The 20,042-nt window shown below is 44.6% G+C and overlaps 1 protein-coding gene across 1 annotated transcript in view; it reads right to left on the bottom strand.

Annotated features, from left to right (window-relative positions):
• LOC141053167 (cytochrome P450 2D17-like) overlaps positions 1 to 20,042 on the bottom strand; it is a 101,337-nt gene that overhangs the window by 28,390 nt on the left and 52,905 nt on the right. The window contains exon 6 of the mRNA XM_073550530.1: positions 759 to 900. Within this exon, the coding sequence (XP_073406631.1) occupies positions 759 to 900 (142 nt within the window). The remainder of the gene's footprint in view (positions 1 to 758; positions 901 to 20,042) is intronic.

Below are 20,042 nucleotides of genomic sequence, written 5' to 3'. Positions count from 1 at the left end.
TATAATGCTATGTTCACATGTCCAGCAATAATCCGTTAGGATGGATCCAATCTGTTGCAAATAAGTTGCGCAGACACAATTTTTTTGTCCTTTTTTAAAAACAGGATTTCAGCTGGATTCATTTTTAACATTAAAATCTATGGAAAACAGATCCATTAATTAGCCATCCGATTTTCTCCCATTTCAAGCAGATCTGTTTTTGCTTACTGGAGGTGGAAAAAATGAATATTTAACCCCCTTCATGACCTTGCGATTTTCCTTTTTTGGGCTTTAATTTTTTCCCCCGCTTCCTCAAAGAGCCATAACTTTATTTTTCTAGCTACAGAAAAGACAAAAAGGAGAGCCAGCAGATACTATTTCTGAACGTATGAATTACAAAAGGTACAATGTCATTTCACTTACTTCGAAGGGGTGAGAGGATCCACCTTTGCCCCCCCCCACCCCCTAATCCTGTCAACACAAATAAGCTCTGACTGAGACCTACCCCCGCAGTGGTCCCGTGGAGACACACTCTATGGCTTGATGAGCACAGACCTTCATGTTCCACCTTTCCTTTTCCTTAGTCTGGATCGCAACGGACAAAAGTTGTGCTTGCACAACTATTGCCAACAGATTGCTGCTGGATCTGTTCTAATGGATGATTACAGGACATTGTGAACACAGCCTTACCTACCATTCAACTTCTGTCATGAGACACAAGTGTAATCACCTTTGGAAGTATACGTCAAGAAAATGACTATTGACTACTAACCACTTACTCTGGATGTGAGGATGAAGCAGCATCATCAAGAGAGACCAGTGCAGAGTGTTAGATGTCGTATCTGTTCCAGCTACAAAGAGATCCGCTATTACCATGAGAAGTGTCTCTTCGGTGAAACTGCTGGTAGGACTGTCTTTATTCTGGGTGCACAGAAACAATAGATATTATAGGAAACTTCAGAGACAAATATACTTTCTCGCTATTGGAAAATAAAGCCGTAAATTTAAAAAAAACTCCTATACTAATAATACACTTACTGACCTGACTGGTGGCATTTTAGCAAGGAGCATAGACTGTCACCCACTCTAGTGGACACTTGTGACTATCAAACTCTTTCAATTAGAATGGTCCTGGACAATTATCAGATCGCAGGACTATTCAGATTGAAAGCAATTAGCTGTCTCAATAATGACGCTAACAATGCTGATGGTTGCCACTGTCTGCTCTGGTTTATAGATTATGGTCCTGCGAGCAGCCAAACTAGGACAAACACCCTGAATTCCTAAAAAGGGCATCTAAAATAGGGTTGACTTCGATTATCCCTTCTATATACAGTACATTGAATAATATGCATAGATTTCTCAGGAATGATTCTCGGCTCTGGACAATTTATACTTGGTAGAAGGGTCCTCTGACAATAAGGAGATCACAAAATAACCTCCAGATAACTTCTAATTGCTGATGGACCTATCTATAGGGACACAGGTCCTTATAATATTATTAAAAGGAAAGGTTTTTAAATCCATGAATAGGCAAAAAAGAGAACAACTATGACATCTAATGGCTATAGCTGGAACAGCACATAAGAAATTTCTTGCTGCACATGAATGGGTAGAACACTCCCCGCTTGGCATCAACAGATGCCACTATTTGATTCTTTTGAGGACAATAACAGTACAAGTTCAGTAACTGGCCTGAGGAACAGTTTGTTCTCCCCAAGTTTGCACACTTTGACCTCTACTTTACGCACTTTTCCATTCTTGCTGGGATGAGGCTTGGTGACTAGGCCGAGTGGCCACTCGTTTCGATATGACTGACTGTCTTTGACAAGTACAACATTACCGGTTTGGATGTTTGGGTGGACCTTTTGCCACTTTATCCTGGTTTGCAGAGTGGAGAGATATTGCTTCTTCCATCTGTCCCAGAAGACATTGGACACGCTTTGTAAACATCCTTGGTGTCTCACTAAGTCATGATGATGCTGAATGAGCAGGGTTGTGACGTGATGACGTCCAGGGATTATCACCGGGTGTTTCTCTGAAACTTTTACCTTGGCTTCTTGAAGATGGCCACCTAATCTCAGCAGCCCATCTTCGTCAACAATTGGATCAAGCTTCTTTAGCACACTGTCTCCAGGAATGGGTCGTCTCTTGTTGAGGTTGTCTATTGCTGCAATCACTTTGACTGATGCGTCACAGAAGATACAAAGTCTTTGTGTCTTGACTTCTGTGGATGGCACAGGAGCATATGGTCGTTTCTGACAAAGGTCGGTTAAGACTTTGAGAGACCTCCTCCACTCTGCCCACAGGTCTGCTTTTTCTGCTGGAAGTGGATAATCCCAATCAGATGTGTCTTGGGTGAAGTCTCTTAGCATCATTTTTCCTTGGATAGTTACTGGAGCTACGAATCCCAGGGGGTCATATAGACTATTCACGAAAGAGAACTCCTCTGCGCGTGAAGGGTTTCTCGTCTTTACTGATCTGGAAGGTGAAGGCATCTGTTTTCCGATCCCAAAGCAATCCAAGGCTCCGCTGCATGGGAAGGGAGTCGATGCTTAGGTCTAGGTCCTTTAAATCACTGGAATAGTCTTCCATCAACTCTCGGCAGTTGGAGGAAATCTTGTGTAGTCTTAGGTTACACTGAGAGAGCATTTTTTGAGACCTTTTTAGTAGACTGATTGCAGCCTCATTTGTCGGTGTGGACTTCAAACAGTCGTCTACGTAGAAGTCCTTTTCTACGAAGGATCTGACTTCTGACCCATACTTTTCTTCGCCCTCTTTGGCGGAATTTCGGAGGCTGTAGATAGCGACTGCTGGGGAAGGGCTGTTCCCGAAGATGTGCACCCTCATCCGGTATTCTGCCATGTCTTTGTCCGGATTGTTGTCACGGTACCAGAAGAACCTCAAGTAGTTTCTGTGTTTCTCTTTGACGAGAAAACAGTGTAACATCTGTTGTATGTCAGAGAGTAGTACTTCCAGAAGTCTGTTGTTGAGGTCTGGACCCGACAGTAGGACATCATTCAATGAAACATCTTCGCATTTGGCACTTGAGTCAAATATCACTGTTATTTGCCCTGGCTTTTTAGGATGGTATACTCCGAAGATGGGCAGGTACCAACACTCCTCTGATGGCCGAAGTGCAGGTGCAATCTCTGCGTGGTTGTTCTGGAATATCTTCCCCATAAAGGTAAAGAAGTGTTCCTTCGTCTCAGGTGACTTCTGAAGCTTGTGCCTGAGGGAGATGAATCGGCTATAGACCAGTTCCCTGTTGTTGGGTAGGCGCCTTCTCTGAGATAGAAATGGTAAAGGTGCGACCCAACTGTTCGATTTGTCTTTGACTATTTGTCTATCCATGATGTCCAGGAACATCCTATTTTCTATGGACTTCGCTACCTTTTTGTCCTCCTTTGACCTGTGGAAGACCGTACAATTCCTTTGCCAGCAGACTATTGTGACATGGCTGAAAGAGAGATGGACATCCATTTTGTAGTGTGCTTTTAATCATACTGTTGACTGAGGCCGGCATGTGTGCTCCTCCTAGACAGATGTCTCCTATAATGACCCATCCAAGGTCGAGCCTCTGTGCGTACGGAGCGTTCCTGGAGCCGTTTACACATTCTCTAGTCTTGACTCATAGTATATCTCTTCCCCGGAGTAGAGCTATTGGGGCTTCTGGGTCTGACTCAGGTATCAGGTGGGCTATACGCTTCAGATGGGGGTGATGTGTTGCCACCTCCGGTGAAGGTATCTCTGACCTGTTGCCAGGAACCTGGTTGAACTCCAAGATGGTCGGTAGCGATATCCAGGTTTGGCCATCTTGGACTCCACCTTGTATCCGGTTGCTTTCCTCCCCGCCGTCTCAATGGTATCTGAACACGTCCTCAGGGTGTAGGGAGAATAAGGGCCTACAATGCTGAAGTTGCCAAAGAAGATGGACCTGGCTAGGGACCTGTTACTTTGGTGATCCAGGATTGCATATATCTTGAGGGCTTTGTCCTTGCGGCCTGCAGGATAGACTCGGACAAGGCAGATTTTTTAACAGGACCTTCCTCCTGTGAGTCCCTTACAGATCTCCGTACATTTAGAGCTGACCTCAGGGGTGTCTTCATCAATGACCTTCTGCTTCCCATTGTGCTCCTCTGCTTGTGACAACACTCGTGGAGGTGATCCAGGGTGCATGGCTGTATTGTGATCCGTGCTGCTGCATTCTGCACATTTCACGCTAGCTTCACAGTTCCTGGCAAGGTGAGAGGTTATGGCACCACATTTGAAGCAGATGTTGTTCTCCTTGAGGAAACCTTTGCGATCCTCCAAAGACTTCTCACTGTAGGCTCTGCATTTTAGTAGAGGATGTGGTTTCTTGTGAAGCGGACACTGTTTACTGACATCCTGAGGCTTGTTCTCATCTGGAGAGGGTTTATCTTCATTGTGAGGAGGGCCTGTGGAAACAATGTTAGTTTTGTGGACTGCCACGGGTGTCCTACTGGGTTTGACACCAGGGGCAGTGGAACATGACAGAGTAAAGTCAAAACTAGGGTAATTTCTGATCTTAGCTTGTTGGGTGACAAAATCTGCAAATACAGTGAAAGGAGGGAACGGTACATTATAATTTTGTTTATACCGTGAACCATATGTAACCCACTTTTCTTGTAGGTTGTAAGGAAGTTTTTCTATTATTGGATTGACACCTCTAGCGGTGTCTAAGAATGCAAATCCCGGCAAGTCTCCTTCCTCCTGGGCAACCTGCAACTCTATCAATAAATCACTCAATTCTCTAAGCTTTTGATAACCTATAGGTCCTATCTTAGGAAAATCATCAATTCTTTTGTATAAAGCATACTCTATGACTTCTACTGTCCCATAGCATTCATCAAGTCTTTCCCACATTACGTAGAACTGTGCGTGGATGCTTTATATTAATGTCTCTTGGTCTTTTGGCATGCTCGACCGACACAATTCCGAGCCACTTTACCAGGAGATCTAACTCCTCCCTACAAGAAATGTCCAGGCCATGAATGGCGTTCCGGAACGAGGCTTGCCATGACCTATAGTTCTCGGGTTTATCAGTGAACTTTACAAGTCCCTTTGTAACCAGTTCTCGGTGGGCAAAGAACTTTGCAAAGTCCATGGTGGCTCGGTCAGTGCTGACATGAGCCGGTGTGTTATAGTCATGTCTAGTGTGTGGTGTATCTCCATACCTGTAAGACGCTTCAAATAATAATAATAATAATAAATTTTATTTCTATAGCGCCAACATATTCTGCAGCATTTTACATTTCAGAGGGGACTTGTACAGACAATAGACATTATAGCATAACAATAATCACATAGATCATAACAGATACCAAGAGGAATGAGGGCCCTGCTCGCAAGCTTACAATCTATGAGAAAAAAAGGGGAGACACGAAAGGTGGGTGGTAACAGTTGCCCTGATTGTATGGACCAGCCATAATGTTAAGTGTGTAACAGTACAGATGCAGAGGGCTAATGGATGCATAAAGCATGTGGGAACATAATGCGGGGAACCTGGTTATGGTAAAAACTTTTGGCTGTGCCACATAGGGATAGATTAGGTTAATGTGTTGAGGCAGTAGGCCAGTCTGAATAAATGCGTTTTCAGGGCACGCTTAAAATTGTGGGGATTGGGGACTAATCATATTGACCTGGGAAGTGCATTCCAAATAATTGGCGCAGCACGTGTATAGTCTTGGAGACGGGAGTGGGAGGTTCTGATTATTGAGGATGCTAACCTCAGGTCATCAGCAGAACGGAGGGCGTGGGTAGGATGGCATACTGAAACAAGGGAGGAGATGTAGGGTGGTGCTGAGCCATGAAGAGTTTTGTGGGTGAGGGTTATAAGTTTGTACTGGATTCTGGAGTGGATGGGTAGCCAGTGTAATGACTGGCACAAGATAGAGGCATCGGTGTAACGATTGGCGAGTAATATAATCCTGGCAGCAGCATTCAAGACAGATTGGAGGGGGGAGACTTTGGTAAGAGGGAGACTGATTAGAATGGAGTTACAATAGTCGAGACGAGAATGAATAAGAGAAATAGTAAGAGTTTTTGCGGAATTAAAAGTAAGAAAAGGTCGAATTCTCGAAATGTTTTTGAGGTGCAGATAACAAGAGCGAGCCAGTGATCGTATGTGGGGGACAAAGGAAAGCTCGGAGTCAAGTATGATCCCAAGACAGCGGGCATGTTGCTGGGGAGTAATAGTGGAACCACACATGGAAATGGCAATGTCGGGTATAGGTACATAAGTAGCGGGAGGAAACACAAGGAGTTCAGTCTTTGACAGGTTCAGTTTCAGATATAGTGAGGACATGATGTTAGACACAGCGTTTAGACAATCGCCGGTGTTTTCTAGAAAGGCTGGCGTGATGTCAGGAGAAGCGTATAATTGGGTGTCGTCAGCATAGAGATGGTACTGGAAACCAAATCTACTGATTTTTTGACCAATAGGGGCAGTATACAAAGAGAAGAGGAGGGGGCCTAGGACTGATCCTTGAGGTACCCCAACAGTAAGGGGAAAATGAGAGGAGGAGCCAGCAAAATATGTAGTAAAGGAGTGGTCAGAGAGATAGGAGAACCAGGAGAGAACGGTGTCCTTGAGGCCAATGGAACGGAGCATAGTGAGGAGGAGCTGACGATCCACAGTGTCGAATGCTGCAGAGAGATCCAAAAGAATTAGCATGGAGTAATGACCATTTGATTTAGCTGTTAGTAGACCATTAGAGACTTTAGTGAGGGCAGTTTCAGTAGAGTGTAAAGAGCGGAAACCGGATTGGAGAGCGTCGAGAAGAGAGTTATCAAAGAGATAGCGGATAAGACGGGAGTGGACCAGGCGTTCCAAGAGTTTAGAGATGAAGGGAAGATTAGAGACAGGTCTATAGTTAGCGGCACAGTTCTGGTCGAGGGATGGTTTTTTAAGTAGTGGATGTATGACGACATGCTTAAATGAGGAGGGAAAGATACCAGAAGAGAGAGAGAGGTTAAATATTTTAGTTAGGTGAGGGGTGACAGCAGGGGAAAGGGGCTGGAGTAGATGTGACGGAAATGGGTCACTGGTGCAAGTGGTTGGGAGAGAAGATGCACGGAGCCTGCTTACTTCTTCTTCTGTGACTGGTTCAAAATCAGAGAGTGAGCAAGATGCAGTGGGGGAGGGAGGACAGTGCATGGTATGAGGTGTTTGGTAGATAATTTCCTGTCGGATCTGGTCAATTTTTTCTTTGAAGTAATTGGCCAGATCGTCAGCTTGAAGCTCCGTGGTTGGGGCTTGTACTCTTGGGTTGAGTAGAGAATGAAAAATGTCAAAGAGACGTTTAGGGTTATTGGACAGTGAAGTGATGAGGGTGTTGAAATTGGTTTGTTTTGAGAGGTGAAGGGCAGTGTTGTATGTTCGAAGCATAAACTCATAATTGATGAAATCTTCAGGTAGGTTGGATTTTCTCCACAGACGTTCGGCACACCTGGAGCACCGCTGCAGGAAACGTGTTTGCAGGGTGTGCCAGGGTTGTCGCCATCTGTGTTGTGGTGTTCTATGTATAGAAGGAGCAAATTCATCCAGGGCACTTTGAAGTGTTTCATTGTAATGCTTCAATGCAACGCTTCTGACTTCAGATAGTATGTGCAGTACCTTCTCAGTGAAGGTGTCTCCTTAAAGGGAAGGTGTCTCCTTAAAGGGAATCTGTCACCTATTTTTTCAACTATCAGCTGCCGGCACCGCAATCAGGGGCTAATCTACAGCATTCTGTAATGCTGTAGATAAGCCCCCGATATAACCTGAAAGAGAAGAAAAAAAAAGTTATATTATACTCACCCAGGGGCGGACCGGGTCCAGTCTTGGTCCGATGGGTTTCGCGGTCCATTCTGGTACCTCCCATTTTCTAACGATGACGTCCTCTTCTTTGCTTCCCATCGCGGCTCCTGCGCAATCGCACTGCTCTGCCCTGTCGAGGGCAGAGCAGAGTTCTGCAGGGCACAGGTGCCGGACCTCTCTGACCTTTCACGGCACCTGCACACTGCAGTACTCTGCCCTCAACAGGGCAGAGCAGTGCGCCTGCGCCGGAGCCGTGACGGGAAGCAAAGAAGAGGCCGTCACCGCTAGAAGATGGGAGGCACTTGACCGGACTGCGACATCCATCAGACCAAAACCGGGCCGCCCCTGGGTGAGTATAATATAATTCGTTTTTCTTCTCTTTCAGGTTACATCAGGGATTTATCTACAGCTTTACAGAATGCTGTAGATAAGCCCCTGATGGCGGTGCCAGCAGCTGATAGTCGAAAAAATAGGTGACAGATAGGTGACAGATTCTCTTTAAGGAGGGATGGGAGCTGTACCTTCTGCTCAGTGGAACGGTAGCTGTGGTTGACCTCTCTGTGCTGAACGTCTCCTCGTCTATGGTAGTGAAGTTCGGGATTGGATCGCTGGTAATCAGCATAGACTGATTGACATGATGCTTCAAGGCTGTCATCCATGCCGGAATGTTGACGGACGTACTCTGCGACACGCCGCGCTGGATCTTGCTGTTCTGTTATGTATTACCGGTCAAGGATCACACTCCTTGGATATCTCCAGGCTTGTTTATTACATGAGACTTGTGATACATTCCTCCATTACAAGATGTCTGCTAACAACAACTAACCAACAAGTTCTTACACTCTATAGTACACACATCAAAGTAGTGAGTCCCCTAGAGGCCACATCAACATACATATAGCATATTGCTACATCCTTTCTCTTTTAACTGAAAGAACAATAAAATTAATAAACAATCTATGCCATGACCAAGTTAGAGCTATAACATAATAAGTCCAGTTAGATATAATCCTTGAGGTGCGCCGGCTTTCTGATAATTCTGCCAGCTCTAGTAACATAAGATGTGTCACTGCCACATCTGGTAGTTCTTCTGATTCTGGTAATATGCCTTCTGATATTATCTGTCTCTGGCCAGAATCCTCACCCTGATGGTCAGCTGTCACTGTTGGTACTTGACTTGTACTTGCTGCCTCGTTGTCTTGGGTGTCAGGATACTGCTCAAAAGGCCATGAAAATGAATGATCTCTTTCTTATGATTTCCTCAGGTATCTCCAATTTCTCCTTAGTCTTCTTCCTTCCTCTGTTAGAATTTTGTAGGACCGAGGTCCTAGTTTCTGGACAACTTTTGCTTTTTGCCAGTGTTTGTCAAACGAGCTGCTTGGCTGCAGCCAAATGTTGTCATTTCTCTGGAGCTCAGGCAGATCCTTTGGAGATTTATTGTAATAGAAAGCTTGCCTATCTTGATTCTTCTGTAATTTAGCTTTGATGATTCCCAACCACTTTGGCTTTAACCGATGATTAGCAGTTGGTAAGAGTGTCTTTGCACGCCTACTCATGAGCCTCTGTGCCGGACTGCTGTCTAGGCCTTGAGTGGGTGTGTTTCTATCATCCAGTATAGACAGATATACATCAGTACCTGCTTGTTTTGCTTTCTGCATGAGTCTTTTGGCTGTTTTTACTGCTGACTCTGCTTTCCCATTACTCTGAGGATATCTGGGAGAAGACATCTGGTGTTCAAATTCCCATTTCTTGCTGAAGATTTGAACTCTTCCGAAGTAAACTGCACCTCATTGTCCGAGAAAACGACATCTGGAATGCCATACCTGGCAAAATGGGCCTTGAGTTTTTTAATCACTGTTCCCGCCCTTGTGTCCTGCAACAAATCAACCTCCCAGAAGTTAGAGAAATAGACCACTGTAATCAGGTATTCTTTGTCATTCCATATGAACAAGTCCATTCCTATTTTTGACCATGGCCTATGTGGAATTTCATGTGGTTGCAATGTCTCCTTATGGTTGTCTATCACTGCAGGATGCACATATTTCACATTGTGCTATATAATTTTTAATGTGGTCATTCATACCTGGCCAATAAACAGATTCTCGCGCTCGACGTAGACATCCTTCCATGCCTAAGTGGGAAGAGTGCAATGTTTTCAGTATGTCTCTTCTGAGAACTTCTGGTATAACCGCCCTGTCTCCTTTAAAGATGATTCCTTGCTGCACTGACAATTCATCTCTTATGTGGAAGAATGGTGAAACTTCCCTTGGAGCATGTTGCTTGTATTTTGTCCAGCCCTGCAAGGTGACAGTCTTTAAACTCTGGAGACTTTTATCTTTCTCTTTGAAAGTCTAGATTTTCTTCAACTTTTCTTTTGACACTGCAAGATAGTTACACATATTGATGGTTTCAATGTCTTTCTCCTCATCATTTGTGATAGGAAGGTAAGCTCTGCTTAGCGTATCTGCAATCAGTAAGTCTTTTCCTGGACAGTACCCTATGTCAAAATCATATTTCTGAAGTCGTAACAGCATGCGCTGTAGTCTCTTTGGGGCATTCAGTAGTGGTTTCTTTGTAATGCTCTCCAAAGGTTTGTGATCTGACTGTACTCTTACCCATTGACCATAGGTTTATTGGTGAAACTTCTCCAACCCAAATACCACAGCCAGTAGTTCCTTCTCAATCTGAGCATATCCCTGCTCTCTTGTTGTAAGGGCTCTGCTTGCAAATGTGAGTGGCTGTTTGTTCTGCATTAATGTAGCTCCAAGGCCTTTTTCTGAAGCATCACATTGTACCACTACTTCTTGATCTGGATCGAAATAATTTACGGTTGCTGCATCTGTAATAGCTTTCTTTACTGATTGGAAAGCAGTCTCCTGGATTTCCATCCATTCCCAGAGCACATCTTTGTGGGTTAGCTGTCTCAGTGGCTCACACATGTCTGACAAATGACTGCAAAATTTGGAGAGATAATTTACCATGCCCAAAAATCGTTGTACTCCACAAACATCAGTAGGGGTAGGCAAATCTTGTATTGGTCTCACCTTTTCAGAATCCACTTTTACACCATTTGAAGTCAGACGATGTCCAATATAGGCCACTTCTGTCATTTTCAGTTTGAATTTGTCCAAGTTCAGCTTTATGTGTTTTGCTCTGCATCTGTCCAAAAATTGTATCATCTTCTGATCGTGAGCCTTGATTGCAGATTCCATATCTTCACCTTCTCCCACTATTAGTATATCATCTGCTATTATCTTCACTCCAGGAAGTCCTTCTAAAGCCTGCATTAACGTCTGCTGGAACACCTCTGGAGCAGGTTTTAGTCCCATGGGCATTCTCAGCCATTTAAAACGTCCAAATGGTGAAGAAAATGTTGTCAATAAACTTGATTCTTCAGTCAGTGCCACATGCCAAAATCCATTTTTCACATCACATACAGAAAATATTTTAGCTTTTGATAGATCTGGTAGAACATCATCTAATGTCGGCATGGGGTAATGATTTGTTTTCAGCGCCTTGTTGAGTGGCTTAGGATCAATGCATATTCTTAACTTGCCAGATGATTTCTGCACTATGACCAAACTGCTGATCCAATCTGTGCTCTTATGGACTGGTGCTATCATGCCTCTTCTCTGTAAATCTTGCAGTTCTACTTTCAGCGGTTGTATTAAAGCTACAGGCACTCTCCTTGTAGGTAATCTGGTAGGCTGCACGGTGTTGTCAATTTCTAGCCTATATTTACCTTCAAAGCACCCATCACCTTCAAATAAATCAGCATACTTCGTTTTTATTTTCTGAATATCCAAGTTGTGCTCGTCGTTTAGTTTGGGATTTGGTATATCCTGGGAAACTTCAACAGACATAATATTCTGTGACTGTACTTTTATTAAATCCATTGCCTGAACAGCTTTTACTCCCAATAATGGTACATGGTTACCACCACGCAACACGGTACATTCAACTCTATAACTCTTTCAGTTACATGGGTTCCATATTTTGAGCTTACATGTCCCCATCGGTTTCAGAACACTTTTGTTGTACATCACCAGTACCTTGTCATTTGGCTCAATAGAAACCTGTTTGTTCAGCAGAGCAGATGGAATTACATTGCAGCTTACTCCACAATCCAGCTGAAATCTAATGGGCTTCTCATCCAACAAGAATGTTGCATAAAGCTGCTTGGCATTCTTGCCTACTGACTGCCTGATACATGACTTTCTCTGTTGCAGGCTGCAGTTGTAGCATTGTAATGTCCCCTGCACTGTCAGTGTCTGGTGTCACAGTGTGGAACTGTCTGTACTGTTTGCCTGTTCCTTGCCTGCAGACAGCTGAGAAATGATACTTCTTTCCACATGATCTGCAGGTTTCCCCATATGCTGAACACTTGGTTTTGTCTCTCTCATGTCTTTTCCCACAATACTTGCAGTGGACAGTGCTTATAGGGGAGCTTGGTCTTGTCTTTCCTTTCATAGATACTGCATGTACCTTATCATCATCATTATCACTGGTGCCTGCCATCTTCAGGCTGTGTTTTGACAGTTCAGCAGCCCTGCAGATTTGCATGCATTTCTCTAAAGTCATGTCTTCCTCTCTCAGTAATCTTTCTTTGAGATGACTGTCTCTTATGCCACACACCATTCTGTCTTTGATTAGACTGTCCCTGATCTCTCCAAAACCACATGTTGTTGCCAGCCTCCTCAGCTCTGTCAGATATCTGTCCACATTTTCACCATCCTCCTGATGTCTTGTGAAAAAGTTATATCTTTCCACTGTCTCGTTTTTCTTTGGGTCACAGTGTTTATCAAATGCCTGCACAATATCTGCTAGAAGGAGGTTGTCTGTGTTTGGGAGTAAGGTGTGGGCTAATTCTCTGCTATTTTCCCAATAAGGTAATAAAACAGCTTCACTTTTCATTTGTCAACAGTGGGGGCCACTGTGAGATCCACATACAGTGTAAACTCTTCCTTCCAATGTCTCCAAGTCTGGGACAAATTACATGAAGTCACATCCAGTCCCTGAGGGGGCTTCAGACCAGTCTCCATTTTGCAGTAATGTCAGGGAGTCTGTACTTACAGGTGCTGTGATTCTCTGTGATCCTCTGTACAGTCCCAGCCTCACACAAGCTCTGAGGAGTTGCAGGTTCTGTGTCCAGCTGCCACCATGTTCTGTTATGTATTTCCGGTCAAGGATCACACTCCTTGGATATCTCCAGGCTTGTTTATTATATGAGACTTGTGATACATTCCTCCATTACAAGATGTCTGCTAACAACTAACCAACAAGTTCTTACACTCTATAGTACACACATCAAAGTAGTGAGACCCCTATAGGCCACATCAACATATAACATATTGCTACACTTGCTGCTCTAGATCTGGTCCGAGAATGTTGCCGCGTCTCTCACAATCAGGATCCTTCATAGATTCCAAATACTCTGCCTTAGCTATTGCAGCTGCTGTCTCTTTGTCTGGCGCAAGTCTTTCTAGCTCTGCCTGCAAACGTGCAGTTTCAGCTTGCAGGCGTGCAATTTCCGCCTCTTTCTCTGCCTGCAAATGTGCGGTTTTGGCTTGCAGGTGTGCAGTTTCCGCCTCTTTCTCTGCCTGTAAACATGCGGTTTCGGCTTGCAGGCATGCAGTTTCCATTTGTAGGCGTGCAGTTTCCGTATCTTGACCTGCTTGTCTCAGCTTTAGATGCATCTCTCTTTCGGCGAAAGAGGATCTTGCTTTAGCTGCTTCGGCTTTGGCATGAGTGACAGCAGCGAGCTCTGCTATTGACAACCTGCTAGAGCTTGCTCATGATCTCATTTTGAGTGAAGATGTGCTGTTTCGAGACATTGTGCGTTTAGCTGTGCACTGCTGAGTGTATTGGCGGGAAACCGAGTCTATGTATAGACGGACTTCAGAGTGGCGGGAATGGTGTAGTGCTTGTTGGCAGGCTGCACTCTTGTTCTGCGGCTGTATGGCGGCTGCTATGATACCCATATGTGGAGCAGTTTGGGTGGTAGCTGTCCCGTCCATCTATGCAATCACTGCGTGTGACCAACGGTTGATTTTTACTGAGCCCTGTGCTCTTGTTCCCTGCGGCTGTATGGCGGCTGCTGTAATACCTGTATGCAGTACAGTCTACCCAGACTGCACCGCATACGGGACCGGATACTGGATAGCGGTCCCGTATAGCCTGTGTAACCACCACCTGCTACCGGGGATTCCGTTTTTACTGAGCCCTGTGCACTTATTCCCTGGGGTTGTATGGCGGCTGCTGTAATACCCATATGTAGAGCAGTTTGGGTGGTAGTGGTCCCGTACAACCTGGGTAATCACCGCGTGCGACCAGCGGTCCATTTTTACTGTTCTGCCTTCTTCCACATGTGACGCTGTGTGGATTCCAGCATATGGCTAAACCCTTCATCCATTCCGAGTAAAAAGACTGTATGGGTGCTTAAGTCTATATTTATTGAGATGATGTGAGTAACAATGGTAGATGATAACGGATGATATAGTGGAGGAGATTGGTGAACACAACATTGGATGAGATCGGGTAAAAACTACAAAGAAATAGACAGTACAGTATATCAGTACTGGCAGATAACAACAGCAGTAATACAGGGTGCTATTACATCAGTAGCAGGCATTATTACAGAGGTTGAGTAATACATCACACAATGCAGTGAAGAGAGAAATCTAAGCAACTTAGGCTGCCAGCATTGCACTACCTGAACAGGGATGCATCTAACTACATGCAGTGCAAGAGCATTACAACGAGCTGGAAATACTTTGCACATATCACGGGGGCTGCATTATGGCTAGCTAACACAGATACATAGCACAACACATAACTGCATTAAACTCTCCCTGGAATCCACTTGACAGAAGCAGTGATTTGCAGAGAGCAGGGTACGTGTGTGTAGCTCACAGATCCGGGGAGAAAATGGCTACAACTTCCCTAGCCCAGGAAAGATGAAGGGGTGGTTCAAAACAGAACAACTATTAAAGGGAAAGGCTTCTAAATCCATGAATAGGGAAAAAAAAGAACAACTATGACATCTAATGGCCATAGCTGGACAGCACTTAATGGGCAGAACAACCTGTAAACGACAATTGAGAAGATTTTTTTTGGAACCAATGTCAGCATGAACCAATCTATCTTTCAAATTGACTTAGCGCTTATAAGATACCAGAGGTGGAGAACGAAACTGTTCTATCTCAGGAAGACACTTAGATAACATGGGCCAATGCTTCCTAATTTCACCAACCACGTCTCCACTTTCTTCACAGAATGTTGTCACAAATGGAATTTTAAGGGGTGTACTAAGATTCTTTTCTTGCATAACCAACAAGTTCTCCCTACTAATGTTTCTCACTCTACCCTCACATTTTTGTAAAACTTTATTGGGGTAGTTCCTTTGTTTAGATTTCTTTTTCATTTCTTTAAGGGAAAATTCAAAACTAGTGTCATCACTGACTATTTTTTTCACTCTCAGAAATTGGCTAAATGGTAGAGCTTCAACTAGACTGCGCGGATGGGAGCTCTCATATCTTAAAAGATTATTTTTGTCCGTAGGTTTTACAAACAATTCTGTTACAAAAAACCCTTCATTGTATTTTATAGGTATGTCCAAAAATTAAATTTGGAGAAGAATTCTGTTGCTCATGGCACCTGGGTAAAATATGTGTGGGTGTGGCAAGAATGGCAGGATCTTGTTACTCATTCGAGGATCTTGTTGACTCAGTTGGTTGAGCATGTGTTTGAGTGTTTCAGGTGTACCTTTACTATAAATGATTGGTAGAGCATTTGAGGAGGATTTATTTTTTGCGGTTGTTTCTGGCAAGATAGCACTTTTAACATTTTTCTTTAAGCTAATGGGTTGGAAGGATGTTAACAAGGATTCCTTGGTCTGTCAGGCATTGAAAGGTTTTTGTAAGAAATACACAGCCAAGGATGGAAGACGTCCAGTATGTTTCGTAATTTTAGGCCAGCTGCTGGGCCATCTTAGGACTGTTTGCAGGTCAGAGTACAAATGTTGTTTGTCTGGGATGGCTTTAGTTTTGGCCTTTTGGTGCATTCAGGGTGAGTGAAATAGTGAGTAAAAATACTAAGTGGTTCAATGAATACATGCAGAATCACTACGTGTACAAAAGCCATCAGCGCTTTGGATGGAGTGGGCATGTGCTGTGTTCAAAGCGCTGCCAATATGCCAATATGGACCATGGAAACATACCCTTAGACTGATACCTATGGAAAGGGTAGCGTAATTGAGCTTTGGGGACTGGAAGATTTGGAGGACTGTCCAGTGAGATGGCTTTCCTTATTTTTGGAAATAAGGGGTTTCTACCCAGGTTCCTTTTTAATGCACCAGGATGGGTCTGCACTGTCGTGAGCATTTTCCGGCACAGCTTGATACTGTGTGGTTTGAATGGGGATGATATTGGGTCTCATTCTTTCCGGATTGGTGCTGCAATGGAAGCAGCTCGCTGGGGTTTTGAAGTACAGACAGTGCACAAGATTGGTCAGTGGGGGTTGTTTAGGTATCAGCCATATTTTAGATTGCACATGTTGTGAGTAGGAAAATTTCCCACGGCGTTCGCGCTGACATCAGATAGGTGAAATGAGTTCATTGGTTGTGAACTCCCAGGACCTTTCTTATGGCACCGCAAGCATGAGAATTTTCTCACGATCGCAATGCCATCAGAAAGATAATAGGAGTTTCCAGGGAGACAGTGAGCACATGATGCTCAGTGTTTCTGCTGGATGATAGCCTGTACTGTCACATCATACAACCATGCAGCCTGCCATCTAGATGTAGCAGGGCTAGACCTATCATGGGACAAATGGATTATCATCTCAGTGGACAGCTGAGGAATATTGTTGTTTTTTTACTTTAATTCTCTTGCAGGAGGCAATGGCGTCTGTGGAATGGGTGATGTCATGAGTATGGTTTAATCAAGATTTATTAAAGGAGTGTAAGGCAGCGGTAGCACCGTATGTAATGAAGAGGCAGTGACCCACAAAATTCAAACACAAAAGTCTCTTTAATGTGTTTCATCACAGCATTAAAAGTCCAATCCACACAAGTGCATATAACTTCAGTGCATATAACTAGTATTTATTTCACCATTTGCAGAAATATATTATACAGCAATGTTCATTATACAGACACTAAACACACCAGTCTTCCTCTGACTAGTTCCCGTGGGTGTTAATGCACCGTATCCAGGACTCTGTTCACACAGCATTACATGTTGCAAGCTCTACACACGCTAGTCCTCCTCTGACTAGTTCCCATGGGTGTTTTGCACTGCTGCATCATAGTCTCTTTACTCACACAGCCGTACACAGTCCAGGATATCCTCTGGATCACAGCCGGGTACCATATCCACCTATTTTGCAATCGCTACATACGCCAGTCTTCTTTCGGGCACAGGACATCCACCTCCAGTTCACCTCCGGGCACAGGACTGTCCAGATCCGAGACCAGTCACCGTGGACGACTTGCATCTCTGTGTACACTGCGGGTTGCCAAGCCTCACTCTGGCCCTGACACACCTGAGACTCACTAAGCACTCACTCAGAGACTTAATCAGAACTCTCTAACCCTTTCTTGCAGGGCTTTTATCACAGAAACCTGTGGCCTTCCGCCACATGGAAAACCTGGGTCCGGAATGCTACAGACTGCACAAACTGCTATCATACTGCAATCTGTTTCATACACAACATCCAGAGCAGGTTTGCCTTACCTCTGTCTTGGACATTAACATGTCCAAGACTAACACTTTTATTATCAGTCTACATTGCAGACACAGCTACGTCCGTGATGGCCATGCACATCTATGTCCTTCATACGCCTCCATACACATCCTGGGGAGAACACACAGCGACCCCTACCTGTGATATCGGTCACTGCTTGCCCATTACAATTCCAGCTACTCCTGTGACCACAATGCATCCTCATAGCCTCAATACGCCTCTGTGCATATCCTGGGGAGAACACACAGTGCCCCCAGCTATAACAGGGGTCACTGCCTCACAGGAGTCTGTCATTATTTCAATTAAAGGACTTTTTTCTGTTTGTGTGTGCTTATATACAGTTTGACTATAGGGTTAGTAATGGGGGCATCTTACTGACAACTCTCTGGGCTTGATGTCACCTGAAAATACAAAGGTGACATCAACCCTCCCAACTATCACCCCACTTGCCACTGCTACAGGGCAAGTGGGAAGAACGAGGCTAAGTGCCAGTATTGGCACATCTTAAAAATGTGCCTTTTCTGGGGTGGCTGAGAGCTGATGTTTTAAGCCTGGGGAGGGGCAATATCCATGGCCCCTTCCTAGGCTATTAATATCAGCCCACAGCTGTCTGCATAGCCTTTGCTGGTTATTAATTATAGGTGAACCCTACTTAATTTTTTTGGGGTCCCCCATTTTGATAGCCAGTAATGGCTATGTATACAGCTGTGAGCTGATATTAATATTCTGGGAAGCTCCATGGGTATTACATCCCCTTCCCAGGCTATAAACATCTGCCCCTAGCCGTCAGCTTTCCCTCTGCTGGTTAAGAAAATTATGTGGGAGCCCACGCTAGTTTTTTTCAGAAAAATCTTTTAATAATTAAATACATGTACAATAAGCTGCACGTGCACTAATTGTATATGTCACTGACATCTACAGTATATACCTATCCATTCTATGTGTATATATATGGTGCCCCTGCGGTCCAGTCACCACAGAGGTACTGCACCTCATCTCGGGTGAGGAGGGGGCGCTACCCAGGACTCTTAACACCTGCACACAACACCAGATCTCTCAAAGGCCTGGAGAGAGCTGGATAGAGGGTGTGAGTGGAGAAAGTGTTAAGTGGGAGGAGTCTAGAAGAGTGTAGTCAGACAGTGAGTCAGACAGTCTGGGAGAGGAGAGGGAAGGGGATGGAAGCAGAGAGAGAAGATCATCCCCAGACTGAATTGAAACCAGAGGGACAGTCTACAGGGGTGGCTGAAGCTGAGAGCAGCTTGTCCCCAGACTACAGAGAGAGAAGAGAGATAGGCTCCAGAGGAGAAGAGGAAGAAGAGGTCTTAGGGGCACGGATAGTGAGCAATCCATCCGTGGGGGCCGCATCCACCGGTGTGGTCAGTGGAGGGACCAGGTCGCAGTTAGGGGACCGGCCCCAAAACTAGAGGAGAAACTAAGGACTCAGCTAGGAAATCGGAGGCAGCAGTATCTGTAAGTGCTGCAGCCAATCCACACTCATTCACTGAAAAGGCAGACATATAGGATCCCGGGGCCTGACCAACGTTGCCCGACAAGATCAGAGTCTGCTGGCTCGAGACACTGTGTGTGAAGACGCAGGGCAGGAGAGGTGGTAGCCAGCGTTATGAGACGGCCAGGAAAGGAACATCTGAAGGGAATGCTGGTAGCGTGACCACCAAGTTACCTGAGAGCTGGCTGGACCACAGACCTGGAGGACACAGCTCTCAGACTGGGGATTGTAACCTCAGAACTGTGAGTAAAAGTGTAAAGACTGCACCCAGCTGTGTCCTCAGCTTATTTACTGCGCCCTCTGCCCTACACTACAACCGCCATCATCTTTAACACCATACCTTCCCTGGTGAATAGCTCTGCCTGTGGAGAGCTGAACCAATTCTGCTGCATCAACAACTGCCCCAGAGGACTGAATCTGCAGCGTCAGCTAACACCTTATTTGCCGAAAACCACAGGTGGAGTAACGATCTTTTATAAACTTTCTAGCCTTTATACCCTTTTATCATCATTTTCATTGGACGCCCAGGTCCACGAACCAGGTCACTGCTGCTGTGACACATCCCCATAAGAACCGACCCGGTATCGAGTAACCCCCCCGACCCTGGCGGGCGCTCCATATACTGTATGTAATCCATCTATTCTATCCTGTCGGGTCTTGTTGTATTTTACTGTACACGGCTGTTGAATTGCCAACTTTTATGCTATCATATACTGTATATCAGTGACATCTTTATATCTATCTACTCTATGAGTATATACAGTATCTATTCTATACTAAGCTGTCACGGTGTGATTTTACTGTACACGGCAGATGAATTGTCGGCTCTTCATCTCTATTTATCTATTACATATACTGTACAGTATATTCCTTTGAAAACGATGTGTAAATGACATAGAGAATTTCTCTATATAAAAGCTCATGTTAAAAATCACATTAAAATCGGATAGCAATCACACTGTATTCCGATGTAAATCAGATGCTAAGTGT

Source organism: Dendrobates tinctorius, unplaced genomic scaffold, assembly GCF_039654945.1.
Source record: "Dendrobates tinctorius isolate UK_male_01 unplaced genomic scaffold, ASM3965494v1 ptg000165l, whole genome shotgun sequence".
Classification (NCBI taxonomy): domain Eukaryota; kingdom Metazoa; phylum Chordata; class Amphibia; order Anura; family Dendrobatidae; genus Dendrobates; species Dendrobates tinctorius.
The sequence above is the reverse complement of the archived record's forward strand: the minus strand, read 5'-3'. Positions and strand labels throughout refer to the sequence as shown.